Genomic DNA, 23,753 nt, shown 5'->3' with positions numbered 1-23,753 from the left:
AGCTCTCCATGGCCCTTGGAAAAGGATAGCCCATGCTGTCTCCAGGGGAGGGAATCATCAGGCAGCTCCGCGCCTTAGCCTGGCGGGAGCACCGTCCATAGTTCATAGAAGACTCTGGGGAACTGAGTCCCGCCTAGACCCTGCTTTGGACACTGACCCAATATCCTATCCCCTTCACATTTGTTCTCCGCATCTGATGAGGACATCAGCAATGGGTGGTATGGGAAGAGGGCTAGTGAGACTTTTGTGCAACAATCTTTACAGGGATCTTGCCTCTGAGTGGCATGAAGTCCTCTGTGTCTACGTAAAAAAGGAAACAAACATATATGCCCCCCACTATTTCAAAGCTGCATGTGAAAACAATGCTATTTTACTTGTTTATATTAAAAGATAATTTCCCATCCATTTGACACAGTGGTCTTCACAAATCCTGAATAAGAGTAGAAGACAATACTAATCATAGTAATGAAAACATAGCTAAAGTGTATTGGGCACTTATTTTAAAAGGCATTGTGCTAATGTTTTGCATTTATGACAGTAATCCTATGAGGGATGTATTATTTGTGTTTCCTTTTAACAGTTGAGGAAACCAAGAACTCAAGTAACTGGCCCAGAGCTTCACAGCTGCTAGTGGTAGGCCCTGGGCTGGAACCCAGACTTTCTGGCTCCAGAATCTGCATCTCCCCTCCCACATCACGCTGTAGCTGGCAGTCTCATCCTAAACATTTAAGTAAATGGGTCCATGGTGGTGAAGTGACTTGTCCAAGGTCATGCTACTAAGGTCATGGGGCAGAACTAACACTAGAATCTAGTCCTCTTGACATTGAACCCAATGTTCTTTCTAAATTGACCTTCAAAAATTAGAAATATCTTTCCCAGAATTGGGGTTAACATGGATTCTGGGGGGAATGCCATGTAAGCCTCACTGTACCTTCTGGGTTTCTGCAGCTGCAGCAGAACTTCCTGTAATGAAACCAGTTGGCAACAGGAGCTTATGGTGGATGAGGGACAGAGCTAAGAGTCCCTTTGGGTCTCAGTCCTAAGAGCCCTCAGATACACACCTGTACCTCTTTACCTCCTTTTATGGATGAGGAGCCTCAGGCCCAGAAGGGAATGGTCACTCAGCATGTTACAGGCAGAGCTGGGACTAGAACCCGGCTCACCTGCCTCCCTCTCCAGTACTCCTCTCTCTACAACCCCTTGCTCTGTGGCTTGGAGACCTCCAATTTGAGGAACACCGAAGAATCAGGGGTGGTTTTACATGGTTGCCACAGTCATTCATGATTTTCACAGGGAAATCCAAGTGACCCCCATATCAGACTGATTTGTACTCCAATCCCTGATGAACCAAATAACAAAATTTTAAATAAAGGCGGGAGCTGATGTGTCGAGTTCTAGGGTAAGGCAAATGAGGCCAAGTGTGCAGTACAAAGTCAGACTGTCTTTATTTAAATTTTGATATTTTGTTCAACATGTTTTTCTAAAATTAACTTTAAAAAAACACACTGCATTAAAATAGTATTGATCTGGGTTACTGCATATTTTGGCACCCCTTTAAAATTTTGCACCGTAGGCCAGTGCCCCACTGCCTCACTCTAGAGTCCTGGCCCTGCCAACCCAAACCAAGCCCAGGACTTAGGTGTTTATGAGGACCCATCAAAACACACCAGGGATTCAGGGGATGTCAGAGCAAAGGAGAAAAAGTAGAAAAAGCAGAATTCAGCCCTAAAAAGACCAGCAGGCCTATGAAGAGGACATGGAGTTGTGGGAAACCAACATAGCCCAGAAAATGCCCAGAAGCCTTTTGGGGGCCTGGCCACATGCCCACAACTGGAGAACCCACAAAGAACCAGACACACCCCACACCTTTGAAAATCCTGTTAATGGTGAGAGGCTTGTCTCCATGCAGGGAGCCCTTCCCTCCTTCCAGGCTGAAGCCCAGCCCTGCAGACATCTTCTCCAGTGTCACCGTGTAGACTGTGGCCTCTGCTGCTAAGAAAAACACAAGGTGTCTGTTAGGGATCCTCTCCTCTCCCAGGCCATAGATGCCCTGGGCATCAAGTGAGCCCGGGGTGATGCTGCCCCCATGTTTGCACACAGGCACATGTAACACAGACATACATCTCAAACAGTATACTAGGCAGGCCACACATTCTTGGGGTCACAAATTACTGAGTAGCCCCATCAGGTCTGGCCACACATGGCCAAAGAGGATATGGCCCATGTGGGAGTTGGGAGAACTTACAGGATTCTACAGAAACATCACTGGCTGCAGAGGCTGAGGCTGCAGAGTCAGTGGTGGAGTTGAGGTCGGGCATGGACTCTGCAGTCAGCTTCCTTGTGACAATCACAGCTTGCCTGGGCTCTCGAGCTTGGCGGAGAATGGCCAGGGCATCATTGTGCGTGGTCCCCTTGAGAGACTTGCCGTTGATGGAAAGAACCTCATTGCCCTTCTGAATAGTCCCTTCCTGGGAGGCCAGCCCGTTTGGAAACACTTTGTGAACCTGAGCAAACCAAAGGAAGTCAGGACCAGAAATCACTCAAGTCAAGTCCACATACTTGCTGGAGGAGGATTGAACCAGTTAGTCAATGCTAGAGGATTTTTAGGCCAACAAAGATTAAAGATAATTGTGTCCTAGATTGGAGCTGCTGGCACAGAGGCCAGCATTCCCTCCTTCTCCATCCAGAGCAGAGATCACCAGCAATAATGACCAGGTAAGCCCTCAGAATCTATCCCAACACAACGTCCTAAACTGTATCAGCACAATTCTAGTTGGGAGTCCAACTAAAATCTTTTGCCTCACCTGCCGTAGGTCAGAATTCCCCAAAGTAGTTTTATCAAAACACTGATTCGATGACATATTTATGGCTATTGTGTAAGAAAAGGGCTTTTCCTATAATTTTTTTAAAAATAGAGACAGGGTCTCCCAGTGTTGCCCAGGATGGTCTCAAACTCCTGGGCTCAAGCAGTCCTCTCACCTTGGCCCCCCACAGTGCTGGGATTACAGGTGTGAGCCACCCACCCGGCCAAGAAAATTTTTTTTTAAATCAAAGAAACTTGAGGAATACTGGGTTAAACAAAAGCTCTGAAAATGTCTACTTTTAAAAAGCAAAAGGCATTAGGGGGTCTACAGTGCAAATTTGCATGGCAGATTTCTAAGCAAAAGGCATTAGAGGGTCTACAATGCAAATTTGCATGGCAGATTTCTAAGTATTGGCAGGGTATTATGGGGACTCCCAAAATGTTTCAACAAAGAATTCTTTTCTCATAGAGAAATGGTCGGTCTCATTTGGCAGAATGCATTTTGAGAAACACTCTCATAGGCAGTCTAGACATTTTTATAGCTCCTCCCCTAGAAATTCTGACTCTTTACCTCCAATCACTTCTTGGTCCCCTTTCTGCAAGATATGTGGGATAAACAAACACAAAAAAATCTCATGTCTCTGCCTCAGCCTCTTTAATGAGGTCCATTAATAATTAAGAGGACTGAGTGATAGCATGCATGGAAATCACTAAAATGTGGTACCTGTAGTTTTGCTTTTATGATGGGAGCAAAGCTCTTTGCTTCTCTAAATTGTGTTGGTGTTAGAAAAATTCTGTTACATCGTTAGAATCGCCAGGCTGTAAGATCCAAGCATGAAGCAGAACCTCCCCTCTGAACCTCAGGTTCCTCAATGCTAGAGGATTTTTAGGCCAACAAAGATTAAAGTTAATTAAAGGAGGAACCTCAGGTTCACTTGACCACTCACCGTAATCACCTTGTTTTCTAGATCTGCTCCTCCTGCCAAGCTGAACCCAAGACCAGCACCTTCCTCCTTGTGTAAGATGGTGACATGGATGCTGTCTAATTGCTGCAGGAGGAAATACATACATTCAAAAACAATTTTACTGCAAGAGGATAAACAGTTTAACATCAGACTGACATCAGACTGATTTGTTATCTCAAACCCCAGCTTGGCCAGCCTCCAAGTTACATCACCTCCTCAAACCTCAGTTTCCTCATCTGTAAAGAATGGACTCTTCAGGAGTCATGGGAAGCTTAGAAGAAAAAAAATGTATGTAAAGCAGCAAGCATAATTATTTTCCTCTCCATTCACCCCATCCACACCCGGGCAGGGGGCGTTCCATGAATCAGTCAGAAATCATAGCATGTTGGACAGTGTGAGATGAAGTCAGGTTGTAGGACTTCAGGTAAAAAAAAAACAAAACAGGGGTCAATGCTCTTCTGCAGGAATTGGTTGCTCCTTCTTCCCTTGTACTTCTCCATGGGTCACAGCAGCAGCACTAAGGAAATCCAGCTAACATCTTGCCCCAATGCACAGTGTGCAAATGTGACACACACACACTCACACTACTACAGTACTTCCTAGCCTAGACTAGGACTCACATGGAGCCAGGACATCGTCAGAGAGTCCTATTCCAGTCTAGAGCAGAGGTCTCAAACTCAGATGCCTATAGGAATTAGGCAGGTCCCTAAAATGAGCAAAATGGGCAGATGTGAGTGACAGCAAAGAGCCAAGGAGTACATCTGCTCAAAGGGTCAGCTCTACATAGGAATACAGACCTAGCGCTACCAGATCACTTCCCTAAAAAAAGTCCAGGTTTCAATTCAGGTTTTGTCATATATAGAATTCAGTATTTTTTTAATCACCATGCAGACCAAACAAAATACACCTACAGGCTCTTGGGCCACCTGTTTGTACCTTGGCACTAAGGAGTAAATTTGTATCAAAGAATTCACTTGCTCAGGGCCACTAGAGCACCTGACTTGTAGCTGTCCCTATGATCCTAAGACTTGGAGCCCCTAAGACCCAAAAGCATGGAAGGATGAATGTACCTCACTGCACCCTCACCTCCAAGCCCCAACACTAGCCCAAATCTCTCAACTCTTACCCAAGTATCAGGTTACTTGCCTTGTGGAAGGCTCTTCTCAGGTTAGAAAGCAAATACTCTCTCCAGAGCAGCTCAGGCAGAACAGCTCTTCATGTTATTTCATTTGCACTGAGTAAGGTCCTGGGGGATGATGGTCCCAGGTGATGAGTGAAAGCCACAGAGAAAGAATCTCAGCACAGCAGCACCTTGTGCTTACCAGACTCACCCACATTATTGATGTGGAAATTGCAGCTATGAGGCCTCCTTGTATGGAAAACGAGAACCTCCTTATCCTCTCATCCTAGTCTGGATCATTCTAGTGCCAAAAGCCTGCGTAGACCTGGGGCAGCACCTAGAGGGTGCAGGACCTACGAGCCCGAGCTCATCTGACTGCTGGCCCCAGCTCAGCCTGGCCACTTCCTCCCCACACCCCTTTGGGTCATGCTCAGAAAACATATGGGAAGTGAGACTCTCAGAATGACTTGACTGAAGTATGGGGGCCTTGTGAGCCCTGGGATCAGCCACCTCTTCATGCACAGTGGAAATAATGAAAGCTCCAGGTGAGAGCTCTTGTGACCCACATTGTTTACAATGGACAGCATCCCACAACAGACACATGCCAGGACAGCAGCCCATGGTTTGTGGAAACAGCATTGAACTTGAACTTGGAGACAGAAAACCTAGGTTTTGTAACCTTGATTGAGCCTTACCTTTCTCATTTATAAAATGACAAAAGAAGATGCAAGAAGTCATTGAACCCTTCTTTTGAAAGCAGTTCACAAGCTAAAAGGCTCTCTTCAAATGGAAAGTCTTACTGTGGCCAAGTGCTACCATGTCCAACCATCACAGGACACAACCTGGGTCTGATGTCAGCAGGCTACTCAAGCTACTTCCCCTCTGGCCCAACTAAGGTGGCCACATAGCCATAATAAGCCATTGGTTACTGCAGATGCTTACAAAGGAAACCTACCTTTAATGTTGCTTCATCCAGAACCTTCACCTCCTCGATGAGTTGTTTTAATTCTTCTGAGCTCAGCAGGGAGATAACAGACTGACCAGACTGATGGGAACTGTGGTCCCCATCATCATCTTCCTTGGCTTCCGTGAGACCCTCTGTATATTCCCTCAGCTCTGAAAGGCTTTCATAGGGAGAAACAACACACAGTATGAACAATCCTATTAAAAAGAGATAACAGTAATTGTATAATTAGTCTATCCCAGGTGTGGTGCCAAGCATTTATGTGCATATTATTTGATGCAACAAATCTATGAGTAGATACTAGCATCCCTTCACTCTACAGATATTTCCCAGCAGCATAAGAACAATAAATAAAATTAATAAATGCAGAGCTACTTTGATCAGAGGGAAGACCAAGCCCCAGCCCTACAGCAGGAACCCCATGGCATGCCTGACATCCTCTTGGTTCTGCAAAGAAGGTCTCATTCATCTCCTAATTTGAGCTGATGAGGAATCTGAGGGTGAGCATGGAAAGAACCTGCTCGTAGTCAGACTCAGTGCCTGAGCTGAGACTGGGACCCAGACATCCTAACTCCCTGACCAGGGAGTTGAACCCACGTGCAGAGTACAAGTGGATTCCATTTGGAGAGCAGTAAGAATTCCCAATGGATAATCTGGCCTCATTCTGGTCTTTCTGAGTAACCGCAGGACATTTCAGATGTGCATCAACCTTCCAAATCTCCACAGGTATGCATCAGCCCTCATGAGCAATGCACCAGGGAGCCAGTCCCACCTCCTACCTCCCAGCCTTCCTGAAGCCAGGTGTCGTGAAAACTCCTCCTTAATATGGAAGGCGGAGGTGTAATACCTACAGACAGACACACACACATACACACACACTCAGACATCTGTGCACACACACACGGAAAGAAAGAGGCAGAACAATTCTTTAATCAGTGTATCTGAGAATTTTTTAAATGATATATAGAATTATTTTTAAAAATAAAGATGAGAAAGAAAAAGATGAGAAAGATAGAAACACCAGGTGTAGAAACTCACTTGAGCGAGAACCCCGTGTCTGAGGCAGACGTTTCAGCAGAACCATTTGCAGCTGAGTCTTCATTGGATGATGATGTTGGAGATGCCCCTTCCTTGGGGATGCAGGGAGTCTGGGCACAGGAGAGAGAAGACGGAAGGCACAGCAAGGATTTCATGACAGCCGATGACACTTGGCTGCTGATAGAGTAGAGTTTGCTGGTCTTTTCATCAAGTAACTTCGTCTCACAGGACTGGGACCTGGTCAGGGGGAAGCTCCGTGCTCGCTGGCTTGGCATCTTGAGCACTGGACCTTGAGATTTCTCAGTCTGTGTTGGCAGCAGCCTTAGAAGCGGGTCCGAGCCAGTGGGGAGAGTTTTCTGATTGGGCTGCAGCCCTTGGGGAGGGGACTCAGACACACCTGGGTCTCTGGCCTCCGTGGCTGCAGGGGACCCCGAGGGCAGCACTTGCTCAGGCTGCTGGGGCACAAGAGTGGGTGCAGCCCCTCGCCCCAAGAGTCCAGAAAACCGTCCTCCCTCATGCTTCCCAAGAGGTTTTGCTGCCTCCCCAGAGGAGGGCTGGAGGCTCAGTCTCTGGGCTCCTTTGTCAGGCAGTTGAGAGGAGCCAAAGGTTTCAAAGGAGCTGATTCTCTGCTTGATGGAGGAGGAGGAGGAGGAGGCCCGGATGTGTGGTCCCAGGTGCTCCCTGGAAGCAGGTGCTGGCTGGGTGGACAAGGCAGGATCAGGGAGCCCTCTTGGGTCTGAAGCACGATTCCTCAAACCTTTCAAGCTTTGGCGAAACCAGGCTGGCTTGGGAGCCACAGGAGGACCCTTCTTCACAGTGCTCCTGTCTGCTGACTTGTAAACTTTGGGAGTGCCATTGGCGGTGTCCAGCTTTGGTGGGTTCCCATCTGGGTGGCCCTGTGTCCCATCTTCTTCACTCAGGCTGGCATTGGGCTGTAGAGGCATGTGGCCAGGGTTCTCACTCATGATGGGGCTAAATAGGTTTTTGATGCAGTCGGAAATCCTAACCCAAGGGTCTTCGGCTGTGGTATCAAAGCTATAGTCCATCCGAGCCTGCCTCTTAAGCAGTGGGTGTTTTATCGGGGATGTTTGGGTCACTACAGTGCAGAAACAAGGCCAAAGCTGTGCATTACATCATACTGTGACTTTTCTTCCTAAATTCTAGTTTCCAAGCTGAACAGCAAGAAGTATTCAAGAGGAGGAGACTAGCAGAAGTGGGGGACACCCAGGTGGGTGAACTCCAGGTGCTATTACCTGACTGAGCTGCCAAAAGGCAGAAGTGAAGAACCAGAAGTAGGAGTTAATCTCACAGTATCGTAGTGTTTTAGGCCTAGAAGGGTGCTCAGAGAATATCTGGGCCGATCTCTGGCATTTTACATTTCAAGAAGGGTAAGGGGCCATCTGATGGCAGTGCTCGGGCAAGACCCCATGTCTCCTGACTTTTGAAGTTCATGTCCTTTCTACTGCACTAAGGAGCCTCCAAGATACTGTATTAAATGTGTAAAAGCCAAAGCAATTCTCTTGCCATTTAAACTTTTAAGACAAAGGTCATGAGTTGACAGTTGTTTGTGCTTTGGCCTACCCATGTCGTTAAAAAGCAAGGTGCCCGTGCACAACTGCCGATGGGGCCCTCCAGCTTCCCAGAGCTCTTCATGCTCCCTCTCACCCAGCCAACATTTCTCATGTATGTACCTGCCTGGCCCTGAAGCCGTGTGTTTGCTGCTCTCCCTCTACACAGGTCATTGATCAGCTTGCTCGGCAAAGGAGTGTTTTCCCTCCCTCAAAAGCTGATGAAAAGGTTCCAGGTAGAAAGAAATCTGTGAAGTAGGATTCTCAACCTTGGCTACACACTGGAATCTGGAGAGCTCTGAAAAATACTGACACCCACCCCTCGGTACTGATTGAAGATACCTGGGATGCAGCCTGGGTGTTGGTAATGTGATCAGCAGGGGATTGCAATGCTCTGTGCCAGCCAGGACCTCAGGCATGCCCTGGAGCACATAGAAGTCTTTCTTAGAAGCCAGCATTGAACCAGCATCATATCTGCATGGGTAAGGGAGACTGTGCCCCGGCTCTCTTTCTGAGGGGCAGAGGAAGGCTGGGCCTGTGTGCTTTTTGGGGATGCTTGCTACTGGAATGCAACCCAGTTTAAGGAACTCTGATCCCTCCTGTCCCTTGTCTCAATGCCAGGTTTCAAAAGAAGTGAATCATGGAGCATTACACCTTGATGATATCAAAGAGAAATTCTGCACAATCTAAGAGACTGGCCTTTGGCAAGTGAGCCCAGGCCTCCAGCCTGTTTCTGCATTTTTGAATGGCTTGGCTGTAAGGGGCTGTTGAGAGAATCAGGAGGCACAGGTTCCACAGGCAAGCCCTTTGCAGACTGGAGTGACAACCTCCCATTAGTTAAACACTGAGGCGTTTGCTTTCACTAGTATGTTCCTCAATTAGGGTGACTAAGGGAGAGGAGCCTCCACCCACAGGTCCTCTGCTCTGGGTGAGATGTGCTAGATCTTTCCAAAATGTCCCTTAGCCCTCCAAAAGTCTTTCATGAACTTTTGCTGTAGTGTTTCTCAAACAGTCATGGTTTATAGCCTATATGTTTATTTCCTGCCACTACTAGTTGTTCCTTGGAGGCAGGACCTGACTACCTGGTCTCATCCCTTTCTCTCTCTCCCCAGCATCTAGCACGGGTCCTCACGAAGCCAGCATTCAATGTGCGCTTGCTGAATGCATCCCATGTGAATCTGGGCTCAGAAAGGCAAAGTAGGTTGCTCAGAATCATGCTAATGACAGACAGATCCAGGACTCCCTGACTTCAAGTCCTATGCTCTCTCTAGCAAGCAAATACATATTTGAGTCATGTCTTAGCATTGTCAGGTGTACCATGTGGACACACCCTTGCTATCCACTTCATGGAGGAGGTGACCACTGGTAAATGCTATTTATACTTTTCTAATATTGCATTCTCTGACTCAGAAATCCTGAATGCAGCAGGGCTGTTGCATCTGGAATGTTGGCATCCTAGAAGCAGCTGCCCAGGATGGCTGGGTGGGTGTGTCTTTGGACCTCTTCCAAGGGCTCCATCCTCCCGATTATCCAGAATGGCCTACATTCCTGCTGCCAGCCCCACAGCATCACCCGTCCACCCAGGAGGCTCCCCACCCTGGACAGCACCTCCATGGTGCTGCTGCCTAGCACCCAGGACCCTTGACTATTGATCAGCCGGGTCCAGTGGTGGTATCAATGCAGAGCACTCTGATCCTCAGGCCAGTTTGTGCTCTTATCTTATCCCTGTACCCTTTTTCAAAAGACCCTTTTGGAAGATCTCAGTGAAAGCTTACCTGGGCTGGCTCTTCTCCGCCCTGGCTCACCCTCTGTGGAGGACTTGGTCTGTGGGCAGATACCAGGTCCTGGGCAACTGGCAGAGGCACTAGGGCTTCTCCCTGCTGTGTCTTCCTGTGGTAGCAGCAGTGGCAACAGCTCTCTGGCTTCCTGTGGTGTAAACAGGAAGCGAGACCGTGTCAAAACGGTAGCCTCAAGCTGTGAGAAGGCGAGACACGCTTTGATTGGGATGGAAAAACGGATATTGAGCTGCTTGCAATGAGAAGTTCATCAGCAGCCATGTAAAGAGGTTTTTTTTTTTTCCTCCTTGGTGCTGACATGGCAGAGACAGAACCTCCTAGACATGAAGAGCATCCCTTGACTTCCAGCAACCTGGTGTCCAGGTCATGGGCTCATACTGTTGACATACGTGAAGACCCTGGCTCTTTATGATAGGAACAAAAGGCTTTGAGTGTAGAGGGACCCAGCATTGCTTCAGTTACAACTGCATCCTGGTGAACTACCCACCCCAGGAGGGTACAGGGCAGTGTAGAAACAAGGCAGCAAAAAACCTGGCAGCTAGTGTTCCCTAAGGTTAGAGCACTCAGAAAAATACTTGTCAATTGCTGTCACTTGTTAAGCACTCTTCAAATATTTAGTAAGTGTTCTGCAAAAGATGACAGATACTCAGCACCTGTGCCATTGCTCCCCTTTGTGGCACCTAGGGTGACACATCATCAATCTGTTGCAGAATTGTTTCCACCACTGAGCATGGATGCAGCCTTGGGGTCCTTCCAGAAACAGTCTAGGGACAAGATGGACTAGGCTCTGAATAGCTATGCAATACTTGAAGAATCTGGATTATCATACAGTGTACTTAAGGTGCTGTCAGGGCCCAGAGGAAACAGAGAGACCAGTTCCATCCCAGAGGTGAAGAAGGCTTCCTAGAGAAGTGCTTTCTGTCTGCTTCATAAACAGAGTAAGAATTTTCCAGGCAGAGAGGCAGAAGAAGAGGGCTCCAGAGACATAGCCCAACCAAATGTAATACCCATCTGGAAAAAAAGATTGAGAAGGCAGACATCATCAAAATGATGCCATCTGTATTTGATCGTCTGCAAGAGAAATGCTGTGTTATACTGCAGTGGTCTCCACGTCCGGTTCATTCCAGATTTGTGTAATGATGGGCCATTTGACATGGCTGCAGGCTTCCTTCCAGAGAGGAAGGAAGGAGGAAGGAACAAATGCATCCTTTGGGACTAAAAAAGAAATGGCAAATATCCATGGCCTGAAATTTAAGATCTACATTGACAATAAACATTTTGGGGGAAGGAAAGGTCTACAAAAGTTAGAAATGTATTCACAGAGCATTGCCTCAGCTCAAGTTCCCTACTGTAGAACTGAGCTGTAGGAAAGCATTATGAAATATTGAGAGGTCAACTAATTTCAAAGGAATCATTGGGCTTCTCAAACTAGCCCTTAAAAAAGTAAGGCTGAGTCATGGCATTAGAAGCTTAAAATACTGGTCTGATGATCTCTAAGACTCTTGTCCACAAGAGAAATGACATGTGGATGAAATTTAATTTCACCCGGTTGTGAGCTGTGTAAGTTGACATCTGCTGACATTCATGAATTGTTAGTGCTTTTACAGGCAGCCACATGTGATACCAACTGCAGTCAACGCAGCTTTACATCTTGGAACAGACACAAACGTGTTTTGTCTTTTCATCAACACATCCAATATTGCATCCTCTTCATGGGAGACTTCAAAATTAGCCCCTGAAATAAATTTGATTTTACACAAATTTTTCTCTTACTAGTGTTTCCTGGAACTGTGCTTGGTGGATGAGGGAGGGAGAAGAGAAGGAAGGAAAGAGGGAGAGAGTTGATTCAGCATAGAAGGGAGAAAGTATGTTTTTGTTTGGTTTTTTGTTTGTTTTCTGAGAGAGGATTCTTAGAAAATCTGGTTGTGTGTTGGAAGTTTTTTTAAGCACAGGTGAGAGTTTAAGCTGATTTTCTATAAGAGAGATGTCAGTTTTTTGTTGAAGAAAATATCCCAAAGTTCATATTGCTTGTGAGAGTTAACTCCCCTTGAATTAGAGTAGATGGGAAAGATTTGGGGGTCATTCATAGCAGCTTGACAACAGTCTTGGGACCCTGTAGAGAAAAGACTGCAGGGAGGGAAGGTGGGGGTGGTGAGACAGTGGACACTGTGGCCATGGAAGAAAACATCCAGTGAGAAATCCCCAGGAACGGTCAAGGGAAGTTTGAGAGTGACCTCAAGCAAATTGCTTCCTGTTTTCTATTGCGTGCCATGATCCTTTCTCTGTGACCCCTGAGTGCCCAATAAAAGTATGTCAGGCTAATTGCGTTTATGGAAATGTTTGTGGGAGAAGGATCTGCTGGCCACGTGGGACAGAGCAGAGCAGACAGAGGAGGGCAGCTGCAGAATGGCCTTTGTCTCCAGGAGACTGTGCTGTTGGGGGTGGGTACAGGAGGGAGCCCTGTATTCTGCCCAGGCACACAGAGCATGAAAGATGACCTGTGGGGAAGTTCCCTGCCTGGGCTTCCCTGAGGACACCCCAGTTCCTTCTCCAGCACCTTACTTGGGAATATTTCCGTACCCTATGTGGCTCTGCCGAGGGCATCACTGGGACAGACCTGCTGTGGCAACTGCACTCCTCCTTTTCTGGGCCTCCAGGAGGAAGGCAAAATGACTGACTTCTCAACTGGTTGCTCCTGATTTGCCCTTCTGGACTCGTAGGTCTCAGGCCCAAGGGAAAATGAAATATGGGCTTAAAAGAGGGGGGTGGGAGAACAGATCCATCTGAGAACTCCATCATGTGTTGCTAACCAGCCACATCCTGCCAGCACTCTGCAAAACTGCACTTCCTTTTTAGTAACCTGGCTTCCTCCTCCCTCCTTCACTTTCACCCCTCCTATTCAATATCCAGACTCCACCGCTACCCCTCCTGAAGCTAGCCAACCCTCACTGTAGATTGTTTTAGAGGATTTCCAGAGGCCCCTTCCCACCTCCCTACATTGTGCTTATGGGAAGGGCCAGGGCCCCTGCAGGGCCATTACGCCATGGGGGAGGCAGCTTCTGGGTAAGGATGGAAAACTCAGCGTGGTATAGTCGGTAACCGTGACCCACTAGTGATGTGAACTTGAGAGAGTTTCTCAGTTCCCTCTTTGCACAATTGGGACTCTCACCATCAGGTCGTGGTAAGATTTAATTGACACAATGTACACGAAAGTACTCAGTGTAATTAGCCTGTGCATAAAAATGGCTCAAGACATAGCAGCTGCCTGTCAGTCAGCCTGCCTTTTATGCAAGGGGCGGGAAGGAGGGCTTTCAGGGGCCTGATGGGGAAAGATCATGGCAATGAATGCTAATATGCCTGAGATGCTCTCAGGTACTTGCCTTAAGTGGTTACCTTTAATCCTCACAATAGCCCTTGGAAGGAGCCACTACATGCAGCCCCAATTAACGGATTGGTGGGGTCTCCCCAAGGATCCATGCCTATGGAAGTGAGGAGGCAAAGATAACTGGGGAAGAAATAGGAGCCAGTTTCTCAAAATCATATCAGTCTACTCACTTAAGAAGCAGGGTAAGCAACTCTTGTCCCTTTTTAGTTGTTTTTCGTTTGTTTTGTTTTGTTGTTGTTGTTCTGTTTTGCTTTTGTTTTGTTTTGTTTTGTTTTGTTTTTTGAGATGGAGTCTTGCTCTGTCGCCCAGACTGGAGCGCAGTGGCGCAATCTTGGCTCACTGTAACCTCCGCCTCCTGGGTTTAAGCAATTCCCTGCCTCAGCCTCCCGAGTAGCTGGGATTATAGGCACCCACTACCATGCCCGGCTAATTTTTGTATTGTTAGTAGAGACAGGATTTCACCATCTCGGCCAGGCTGGTTTTGAACTCCTGAGCTCATGATCCACCCAGCTCAGCCACCCAAAGTGCTGGGATTACAGGCATGAGCCACTGCGCCAGGCCCCTTTTTAGTTATTTAAGCCACTATTCTCCCTACAAGCAGGACACTCAAAGATCCACAGGCAAAGACTGTGGCCCTGCAGGGGCCCTGGTGTTTTTCCTTCATGGTGAGTGAAAACTGACAGAGGAAAGGAACCTTAAATTCCAGTGTGTTATGGGTGGGAACCCCAATGCCAGCAAGCAGGACTGGGACTTCAATTATCTGTCAACCTTCAAACCCATCTTTCCATGGTCAGTCCTCAGCTGAGTCCTAAGCAACAGCTTCTTTCTGGTGGAGCAAGAGAAACTTTCATTCTGGCTCTGCTAACACTAACTTGCCCATGCTCAAGATTTGAGTCTGGTCTTGGAAACAGTCAACCTGTGGACCCATCCTCTTACCTGGCCACAGGTGGGTGGGGTGTGCCCAGAAGAGCATGAGGATTTCTCTCTCTCTTCCAGACTCTTCTGAGGGTCACTGTCACTTTTAAAGTATTTTCTGGGTGGAGGCTTGGGCTTGGAGGATGTAGGCTTTCTCACCAATATCTCAAAGGGTTTCTTCAGTCTCAGTGGTGGGTGGCTGTCCTGGCTCTCTGGGACAGGCGGGCTCTCCTGGGGCAGCCTGGAGGATGCTATAGAAAGCACCACTGGCTCCCTTGCCAGGGGCAGGCTGGGGCTGTGTGTGCTGATGTCCACGTCAGAGGATGGCTTCCCAGTGCTGCCACTCCCAGGACTTCCTCCTGGGGACCCAGACATGTAGCTGCTGTCACTGCTGGAGCGGATCATGATCTTCTGAGCCCTGCGATGCGGGGGTGCTGAGTTCTTCTCTCGTTCCTTCTCCAAGGTGGGCCGCCCGTGCCAACTGCTTTCCAGCCTTTTGACACCTGTGTGGGAAGCACAAGGGAATCTTCATAGCTGAGCTTCAGAAAACAAAAGCACCCCCTGGCCTCGCCTGCGACTGCTGCGGGCAGCACGCTGCACACCAGCCATCTGCTTCTGATCTGCGCCACTCTGGATCTGGAGTGTGGCAGTCTTGGTGTTGGTCCCCGGCGAGCTGTATGACTTTGGGTTGGGAAAATCGTTCAAGCTTTCTGAGCCTGTGAGTGATGGATATGGAGATATGCCACCCAGATCACCCACTGAGGAAGGGCTTGATGTTCCAGCTGTGGGGAGTGCTGCTGGCAGACTACTTTCAACTGTGGGTCCCTCCAGGGGCTGCCATAGCTGCGGACAGCTGCCTTGTCCAAGGGGGCAGCCCATCTCCAGGGACTTCTGGAGCTGGGTTACAGGGTCCAGCTATGCTGGTAAACTCGGGACAACTCTAATGTGGACTTTAGTTGCAGAGTTCCAGGGCTTGGCTGAAGCTGTTGGGTGTGCATCTCAGCTCCATCCTCCCTCTGTCTACCCTGCCTGCTCCCCACCCTGCCACAGGTAGTGATCCCCAGGACACTTCCTAATAAACACACTGCAGACCAAACTCCATCTTAGAGTCGGCTTCCTGGGGGACCCAACTCCATTTCTGCATCTGTAAAATGAGGATGATAATTTTAAAGTCACTGGGGTTATTTTGAGGCTCAATAACAAAGACAGAGAAACTACCTGTCAAGGTACTTTGAATCTGACACGAAGAAGTCACCATTTCTTTCCAGTTGAGGGTGAGGTGAGGGCAGAAAGCCACTATTTCTTAGACATTGCACCTTCCTCCCTCCCTCCCCATTAGCCCTTCTTCCTGGTTCTCAGTACCCCCTACCCTGGTTTCCAGCACTAGGGCTACCCACATATCCTTGAGAGGCCCTTCTCTCTAGTGGTAAGCTGTCAAGGGTGCCCCTTTCCTAAAATCACAGCTTGAGGGGGTGGGAGAGGATTGAAATCTAGTCCCTTGCTCAAATTCCAGCTTATTCTGAGAGACTAGGAAAGCCAGAGGAGCCCCATGAGAGAGAACCAAGGCCAGTCAAGCTCCTAACTCACTTTCTCTTTAAATAAAAAGTTTCCTTTTTTTTTTTTTTTTTTTTTCCTGGTCATGAAATAATGCATCCTCCTTGGAGAAAACTCAGGCACAAGGAGGAAGGAATGAAAGTAAAAATTCACTTCACCTGTGTTCCTATCAGCCAGAAATAACTACTGTCAAAATTTTGGTGAGTTTCTCTGTCATGCTTTTCTGAGCATATATGCGTGTTGGGTGGGTAGAAATAATAGACCAGAGCTGAAATGAAATGTTGTGTTCTGCTCTTTTCTCTGAACATTTTCCCAGATCATTTAATTTCTTATCAATATCAGTGCCAATGGTTGCATGTTGTTCTGTCACAAGGATGTTCCATGGTAGATGTGATGAATGCCCAATGGCTAAGCATGGGAGTCAAGCCAGCTGGATTTCCATTCCAAAGCCTCTGCACTCTAGTGGTATGACTTTGAGTAAGAGAGTCTCTGAGGACCTCCCTTTTTCTTACAAAATGTGCATAAAAATTATGTGTGAATGCATGAATTAGCACAGTCTCTGACATTACAAATATTCAATAAATGTCAGAATTATATTCCCAAATGTTAATTTTTCCAATATTCTATTATTATAGACTAGGGGCTGCAAACTCAAATGCCTATGAGGCTATTGTGTGAATGGCAACTTGGTACAGGATAAAGGGAATGGTGGGGACCATAGGGAAGCTGGAGAGAGCCTGGCACATTTGTAGCGATTTAAATTCAGATGCTTTTAAAATCTTGTGTCTTCCAAACAAAGCAAAAATATAAGCTAAATTTAGCTGGTGGCTGCTAGTTTTCAGCCTCTGTCTACATACTATACTGGTCTATGGTAACTGCTATTACTATTCCTTGGATAGAGGATGAGTTAATGGATAAATCCTAAGCTTTCTAAGAAGGCAAAGATATTTTACATCAAAGTTCACCATTTGTCTTACCTTCCAGACTCCACTGATGCCTCTCCTTTCCAAACTTGGTGTTTTCCACAGCCTGGGCCACAGCTTCTTTGAGCTGCTGTTCAGAGACCTAGAAAATATCAATCATCTCCTCAAACAAACAGTGGAAGCTCCTGCATCAGGCTTCCAGCCCTGGACCAGCTCCCAAGCTGGGCCACTGGATTCTGGATTTTTGTCTTTCAACTTACTCTGCAAATAGCTGACAAATTCCATTTCCAGAAATACCCTGGAAGTCAATGGTTCCTCAGTATCTTCTAGATAAAGTCCAAAGTCTATCAATGCAGGGGTTCCCAAGGAGGCCCCCTCAACTCTTCACCCTTCTCCCCACTACTTGCTGGAAAATTCTAGGCAAAGTTACCACTTCATGGGTTATCTCTGTGAGCTAGTCCAGTCTTGGCAATGCTGTCATGACATCATCATTATCAACAATGTCATAATCATCACAATCACTGTTATACTGTCTGAGCTGTGACTCACAGTTTATTATCACTTTGGAGTAATAGTCAAGAGTATGAGTCTTAGAGTCAAAAAGGCTTATGTTCTAGTCCCAGTTCCTCTACTGTCTAGGTGTGAACACCTAGACAAGTTACTTAACCTCCTAATCCTCCATTTCTTCCTTCTGTAAAATAATAACAGTAATAAAACCCACTTCAAAATGAGGACAGGTTTTTAAAAAATAAATAATTTGACATCGAAAGTACAGGAAACAAAAAAGTAGATACATTGGACTACGTAAAAATCAAAAACTTCTGTGCATCAAAAGGATATAACCAACAGATTAAAAAGGCAACTTATAGAATTGGAGAAAATATTTGCAAATCATATTTCAGATAAATGGTTGAGTTGCAGAATATATAAAGAACTCCTACAACTCAGCAGCAACAACAACAACAAAGCAACCTGATTAAAAACTGGGCACAGAACCTGAATAGATATTTCTTCAAAGAACATATACAAACAGCCAAAAAGCAAGTGAAAAAATGCTCAACATCACTAATGATCAGTGATGCAAATCACAACCACACCAAGCTACCACCTCACACACATTAGGACATTAGGATGGCTACTGTCAACAAAAAGAAAAGAGGCTGGGCATGGTAGCTCATGCTTCTAATCCCAGCACTTTGGGAGGCTGAGGCAGGCAGATCACTTGAGGTCAGGAGTTCGAGACCAGGCTGACCAACATAGTAGAAACCCCATCTCTACTGAAAATACAAAAATTAGCCAGTGTGTTAGTGCACACCTGCAATCCCAGCTACTAAGGAAGCTGAGGCAGGAGAATCACTTGAACTCAGTGCAGTGAGCCAAGATTGTGCCACTGCACTCAAGCCTGGGTGACAGAGTGAGACTCCTTCTCAAAAAAGAAATGAAAAGAACAAAGTATTGGCAAGGATATGGAGTAATCGGGACCCTGGGACTCTGCTGATAAGAATGTAAAATGGTGTAGTCACTGTGGAAAATAGTTTGAAGGCTCCTCAAAAACTTAAAAATAGAATGACCATATGACCCAGCAATTCCACTTCTGGGTATATATCCCAAAAGAAGGGAAGTCAACATCTCAGAGGAATCTGTACTCCATGTTCATTGTAGCATTATTCACAACAGTCAAAAGGTGGAAACAATGCAAGTACCCACAAACAGATGATAAACAGCATGTGATACACACACATACGCACGCACACACATATACACACTAGATGATTATTCAACCGTAAAAAGGAAGGAAATTCTGGCACATGCTACAACATAAATGAACCTTGAGGACATTATGCGAAGTCAAATAAGCCAGACACAAAAGGACCAATTTTATATGATTCCACCTTGATGAACATAGAGTAGTCAAAATCACAAAGACAGAAAGTAAAATGGTGGTTCCCAGGACTTGCGGGTGGGAGAACGGAGGGACTTGTTTAATGGGTAGAGTTTAAATTCTGAAAGATGGAAAGAGTTCTGGATCGGATGGTGGCTATGGTTGTACAACAATGAGAATGTCCTTAATGCCACTGAACTGTACACTTAAAAAACTGTTTTAGCCAGGATGGTCTCGATCACCTGACCTCGTGATCTGCCCTCCTCGGCCTCCCAAAGGGCTGGGATTACAGGCGTGAGCCACCACGCCCTGCCCCTAGTGAGGGTTTTGTAGTTAAATTATGCCATACATTGAATAAGAAAACAAACAAACAAACAAAAAAGATAATTTGAGAGTTCGTAGACAAATTTATAACTCCAATTTCTTATCTGTTAACCTCCAAACACATGATTATTCAATAATGGAGCCTTTGACAAATAATACTAGTGCTTCCCTATGGATGACACCAACGCACAAGGCATTCCACAGAGAACTATCTGTTATGCCCATGTACGATTTATTTTTAATCTGTGCAGAATTTAATAATTAAGCATATATGTTGTCAACTCTATGTCTCAGTAAATGGAAAATAAGGGACCAATGTGGATTAAGGATTTTAACAGTACTATTGTCACTCCATAATCAATTGGAAACTGAACATTAGTTTATACCTGTTAATTTTCACTATGAAATAAAGAGAAATTTGCCAGCACGCACAAAAAAAAAAAAAAAAAAAAAAAAAAAAAAAAAACTGTTAAGATGGCCAGGTGCGGTGGCTCAAGCCTGTAATCCCAGCACTTTGGGAGGCCGAGACGGGCGGATCACGAGGTCAGGAGATCAAGACCATCCTGGCTAACACGGTGAAACCCCGTCTCTACTAAAAATACAAAAAACTAGCCGGGTGAGGTGGCGGGCGCCTGTAGTCCCAGCTACTCCAGAGGCTGAGGCAGGAGAATGGCGTAAACCCAGGAGGCGGAGCTTGCAGTGAGTTGAGATCCGGCCACTGCACTCCAGCCTGGGCGACAGAGCGAGACTCCATCTCAAAAAAAAAAAAAAACAAAACAAAACAAAAAAAAAAAACCAAAAAAAAAAACAAACAACAAAAATTAAGATGGTAAATTTTATGTTATGTGTATTTTACCACAATAAACAACAATAAATAAATCATTTAAAGTCTTGGGCACAATGCCTGGCAGATGGTAAACTCTTAATAGAGGAAAGTTACCATCCACAACAGTCCTGTAAGGTAAAGACCACTCACCTTTGTCAGAGTTGAGGAACCAGAGGCTCTTGGAGATTAAATGAGTTGCCCAAGGTCACCATAAGCAAGCAGCAGACTGGACACATACTAGGCATTCTACTGCTGGGCTTGGCTCTCTTCTCTCTGCCCTATGCCTGTGCCCCTGGATCTCCCCTGCCTGTGGTGCCTTTGCCTTTCTGCTGCTCTAAACCTTACCTGTCCTTTCTGACCTGGCTCCCTTATGTGAGCAGCTGGAACTCCAGCTCCCTCACTCTCAAGGCCCTCAACTCTGTGGCCTCTCTGTGTGTGTCCCATCTCTCTGGGAGAATACACATTCCTTAAGCCCAGGGCCACAGCATTTGCCCACAACCTGACCCCTACTCTACTGATTTTCGGCCATAGTCCTAAAAGCAGCAAGAGGAAATGATAAATTAATTGGGACCTCTTTCTTTTCTTGTAGTGTCCAGAGATTTAGGCCAATTATTTGTTTGCCTTAGTTAAGAAGTTTGCTTGTCTCTGGTGTGTTTAGCCCCAGTGTGCAATCCATAGAATGGGGCTGAGTTTGAATTCCACCACACCATTATATATTGATTTTCCTCATTACTCCACTCTGTCCAAGTGCCACTGGGAGTTTGGGAGTCAGTGAGTTCAAAGCACAGGCTTTGCTGGATTTAAACCTTAGCTTCTTTACTTAGTAGTTTTACCATTGGGAAACATATTTGTCCTTTCTAAGCCTCAGTTTCCTCATCTGTGATTTGGGGGGGAGAAATATCACACTGATTTCAGGGGACTGCACAACTAAATGCAGTTGTGTGGGTCACATCTTTGGAAAACATGCCTGGCACACACTAGGATTAAATAATTAGTGGTGGTGATTATTCCAGGTTCCCCAGAGCTCTCACCAGCAGCAGGGATTCAACCCCCAAGTCTAGCTCCAGCCTGGGTCCCTCTTATAGTTGTTATCAGCCCTAAGTCTAACCTGCCTGCTGGGGATCTTTACCTGAACACTCCATGGTACCTCCACCTCACTATGTCCTACACTAAGATCATGCTCTTCTCTCCCTCCCAAACCTGCTACCTTCTCCTCTTCTCTCTTCTGGTGGAAGACCACTGCTCAGTCTTCCAATCTAAAAATATTCAAGATATCCTTGGTTCCTCCCTCTCTTACCCCAGAGCCACTTGCCCAGCAGCTCTTGTTGAGTCTTCCCAAGCATTGCCTAATGTTGCCTAATACGATTTTTCTGTGTCCCCACCCAAATCTCATCTTGAGTTGTAGCTCCCATAATTCCCACATGTTGTGGGAGGGACCTGGTGGGAGATCATTGAGTCATAGGGGCAGCTCCCCCCATTCTGTTCTCATGACAGTGAACAAGTCTCACAAGAGCTGATGATTTTATAAGGAGTTTCCCCTTTCACTTGGCTCTCATTCTCTCTTGCCTGCCACCATGTAAGACATGCCTTTCACCTTCTGCTGTGATTGTGAGACCTCCCCAGCCACATGGAACTGTGAGTCCATTAAACCTCTTTTCCTTTATAAACTACCCAGTCTCAGGTATGTCTCTATCAACAGTGTGAGAACAGACTAATACATTGCCCCTTCATTTTTCTCTTCCTATGACTGCTGTGTAGTTCAGTCTCTCACCATCTGCTTCCTTCCTCTTACAAACCCCACACTCCACCCACTCTATCCTGTCTTCTACAGTGCAATCAAAGGTTAAAAAATTAAAATATGAACACGCTCCATCTACAGCTACAGACCTCCCATAGCTCCTCACTATGCAGAATAAAATGGAAACTCTTTAGTAGCCTGTTGAAAGCCCTCTGCAGTGTAACCCCAATGCCCTGCCAACCTCTGTTCTCAGTCACGCCTACCTAGTACCCTACATTCCAGCCCCACAGAACGCACTCCTCTCCTTCATGTCAGGCCCCTTCATGACTCTAACATTAAACTTTGTGTTCCCACTGCCTGGAATGATCTTCCTTATATTCTCTGCCTGGAGAAAACTAACCTCTGGTATTTTTTTACTTTATCAACCATTCCCTGCTATATTCCTGTATTCGCATAGGACTTACCATCTCTGTTTTGCAATTATGTCTATATCAGGCTCTTTACTGATATTATGAGCTTCTGCAGGGCAGGACTACATGCTATGAACTTGTCTCTGTATCTTCAGTACCTATCTCCAGACATTCCCACAGTGGGTACCTACTAGATGCATAAATGAATAAATCTCTTGCATCTACTAGCTGGGAACCTGGGTCTCTATTTTCCTGCCCCAGAGCTTATAACTCAGCTGTAAGAGCTTCCCTAAGTTAATGTCAATTGCCTCTGATATCTAGGAGTTCTTTAATGGACCTCTGCTGCAGACAAATCTAACTACAGAAACTTGGAAGGGATTCTTGGGAATTCAGGTACAAACCCAGCCAGCAACATCTCTATTTTCATCTATTTCTTGTTGCAATTTTGGTGCTGAATGAGTGAGCCTGAGAAGAAGAGGATAACCCAGGGGGTGTTACCTGTGGGTCTGGATGTCGGCTAACAATGATGGGGACTGGACCAGGATCACAGTGACTCAGGATCGTGTAGACTTCATTGAGCGTCAGGCAGTGCACAGGGGAATCACTGATTTCCACAATCTCATCCCCACACCTGTGCAAGCATCAACAAGAAGCCATCAGTAAGTGAATCAATGAGACATTTGAACACTGCCCCAGGGGCCCACTCCTGGCTGGGCTGTTTGATGAGATCTAAAAATCACATGAATAAGTAGACCCTGCTAGTCACCAGACCAAAACTCAGAACAGGGCACACCAAAGTAGCATATCCCACACCCCCTTACTGCACAACCACAAAGCAGCAGACGTTTCATATTTATGGTGGGTCAATATTAACAAAAGTTCATCTGCAACTTTCCTCCTTGTTTTCACATTTAACTATGCCCATTAAAGACTGAGGGTATGGTTTAGCCAATTCAACTAAATAACCAATTCACCAGGATTTAATCCACCACATCCTCTCCTTGGGCCTCAGTGTTCCCATAAGTAGACTAGTTAGGAGGAAAGATTGGATCTAACATAGCACACACAGGATGTTGAATGTCGGACCTAACATCCCATATGTGCTATAAGGTAGAGAAAAAATAACTCAGCAGGACAGCAGTTGAGATTCTTGCAAAAAGAAATAAGGAGAAAAGGTGATGGCATTCATTCTAGTTGTGAGGTGGGAAGGGAGTTAATAGCAACCTAAACCTTAAAAAAAAAGGTAGGAAAGATGGAGTCACGTAGATACATGGAGGATTTGTATAATCCAGTCCCCTTCCTGATCTAGATAGGGAAATTGAGCTGCAGAGGTTGAATAGATTTCCCTGATCTAGGTCTGCTCAGGAATTGACAAACTTTTTCTGCAAAGGGCCAGAGATTTTTGATGTTGCATGCTTTGCCGTACTGTCTGTAATGAAACTACTCAACTCTGCTGTTATATTAATAGCATGACAGCTGTGGCCATAGACGAGGCATAAACAAATGAGCATGGCTTTGTTCCAATACAATTTTATTAAAACA

At 46.1% G+C, this 23,753-nt stretch overlaps 1 protein-coding gene and 1 long non-coding RNA gene across 20 annotated transcripts in view; one reads left to right on the top strand and one right to left on the bottom strand.

Annotated features, from left to right (window-relative positions):
- Positions 1–23,753, bottom strand: part of IL16 (interleukin 16) — a 131,058-nt gene that overhangs the window by 1,169 nt on the left and 106,136 nt on the right. For 9 of the 19 annotated variants that reach the window (XM_077937630.1, XM_077937636.1, NM_001374447.1 and 6 more), the window contains 9 exon segments: positions 22,710–22,842; positions 17,086–17,173; positions 14,576–15,057; positions 10,234–10,384; positions 6,891–7,986; positions 5,844–6,012; positions 3,751–3,852; positions 2,246–2,504; positions 1,867–1,992 (listed from right to left, as the gene is read on the bottom strand). In XM_077937630.1, the coding sequence (XP_077793756.1) occupies positions 1,867–1,992; positions 2,246–2,504; positions 3,751–3,852; positions 5,844–6,012; positions 6,891–7,986; positions 10,234–10,384; positions 14,576–15,057; positions 17,086–17,173; positions 22,710–22,842 (2,606 nt within the window). 19 annotated transcript variants of the gene reach the window in all.
- Positions 3,772–11,431, top strand: LOC114679472 (uncharacterized). Its single transcript, XR_013395858.1, has 4 exons — positions 3,772–4,056; positions 8,055–8,118; positions 8,628–8,940; positions 9,080–11,431. It is a non-coding gene; the product is annotated as an uncharacterized LOC114679472 (long non-coding RNA).

Source organism: Macaca mulatta, chromosome 7, assembly GCF_049350105.2.
Source record: "Macaca mulatta isolate MMU2019108-1 chromosome 7, T2T-MMU8v2.0, whole genome shotgun sequence".
NCBI lineage: Eukaryota > Metazoa > Chordata > Mammalia > Primates > Cercopithecidae > Macaca > Macaca mulatta.
This window is presented reverse-complemented; position numbering and strand designations above follow the sequence as displayed.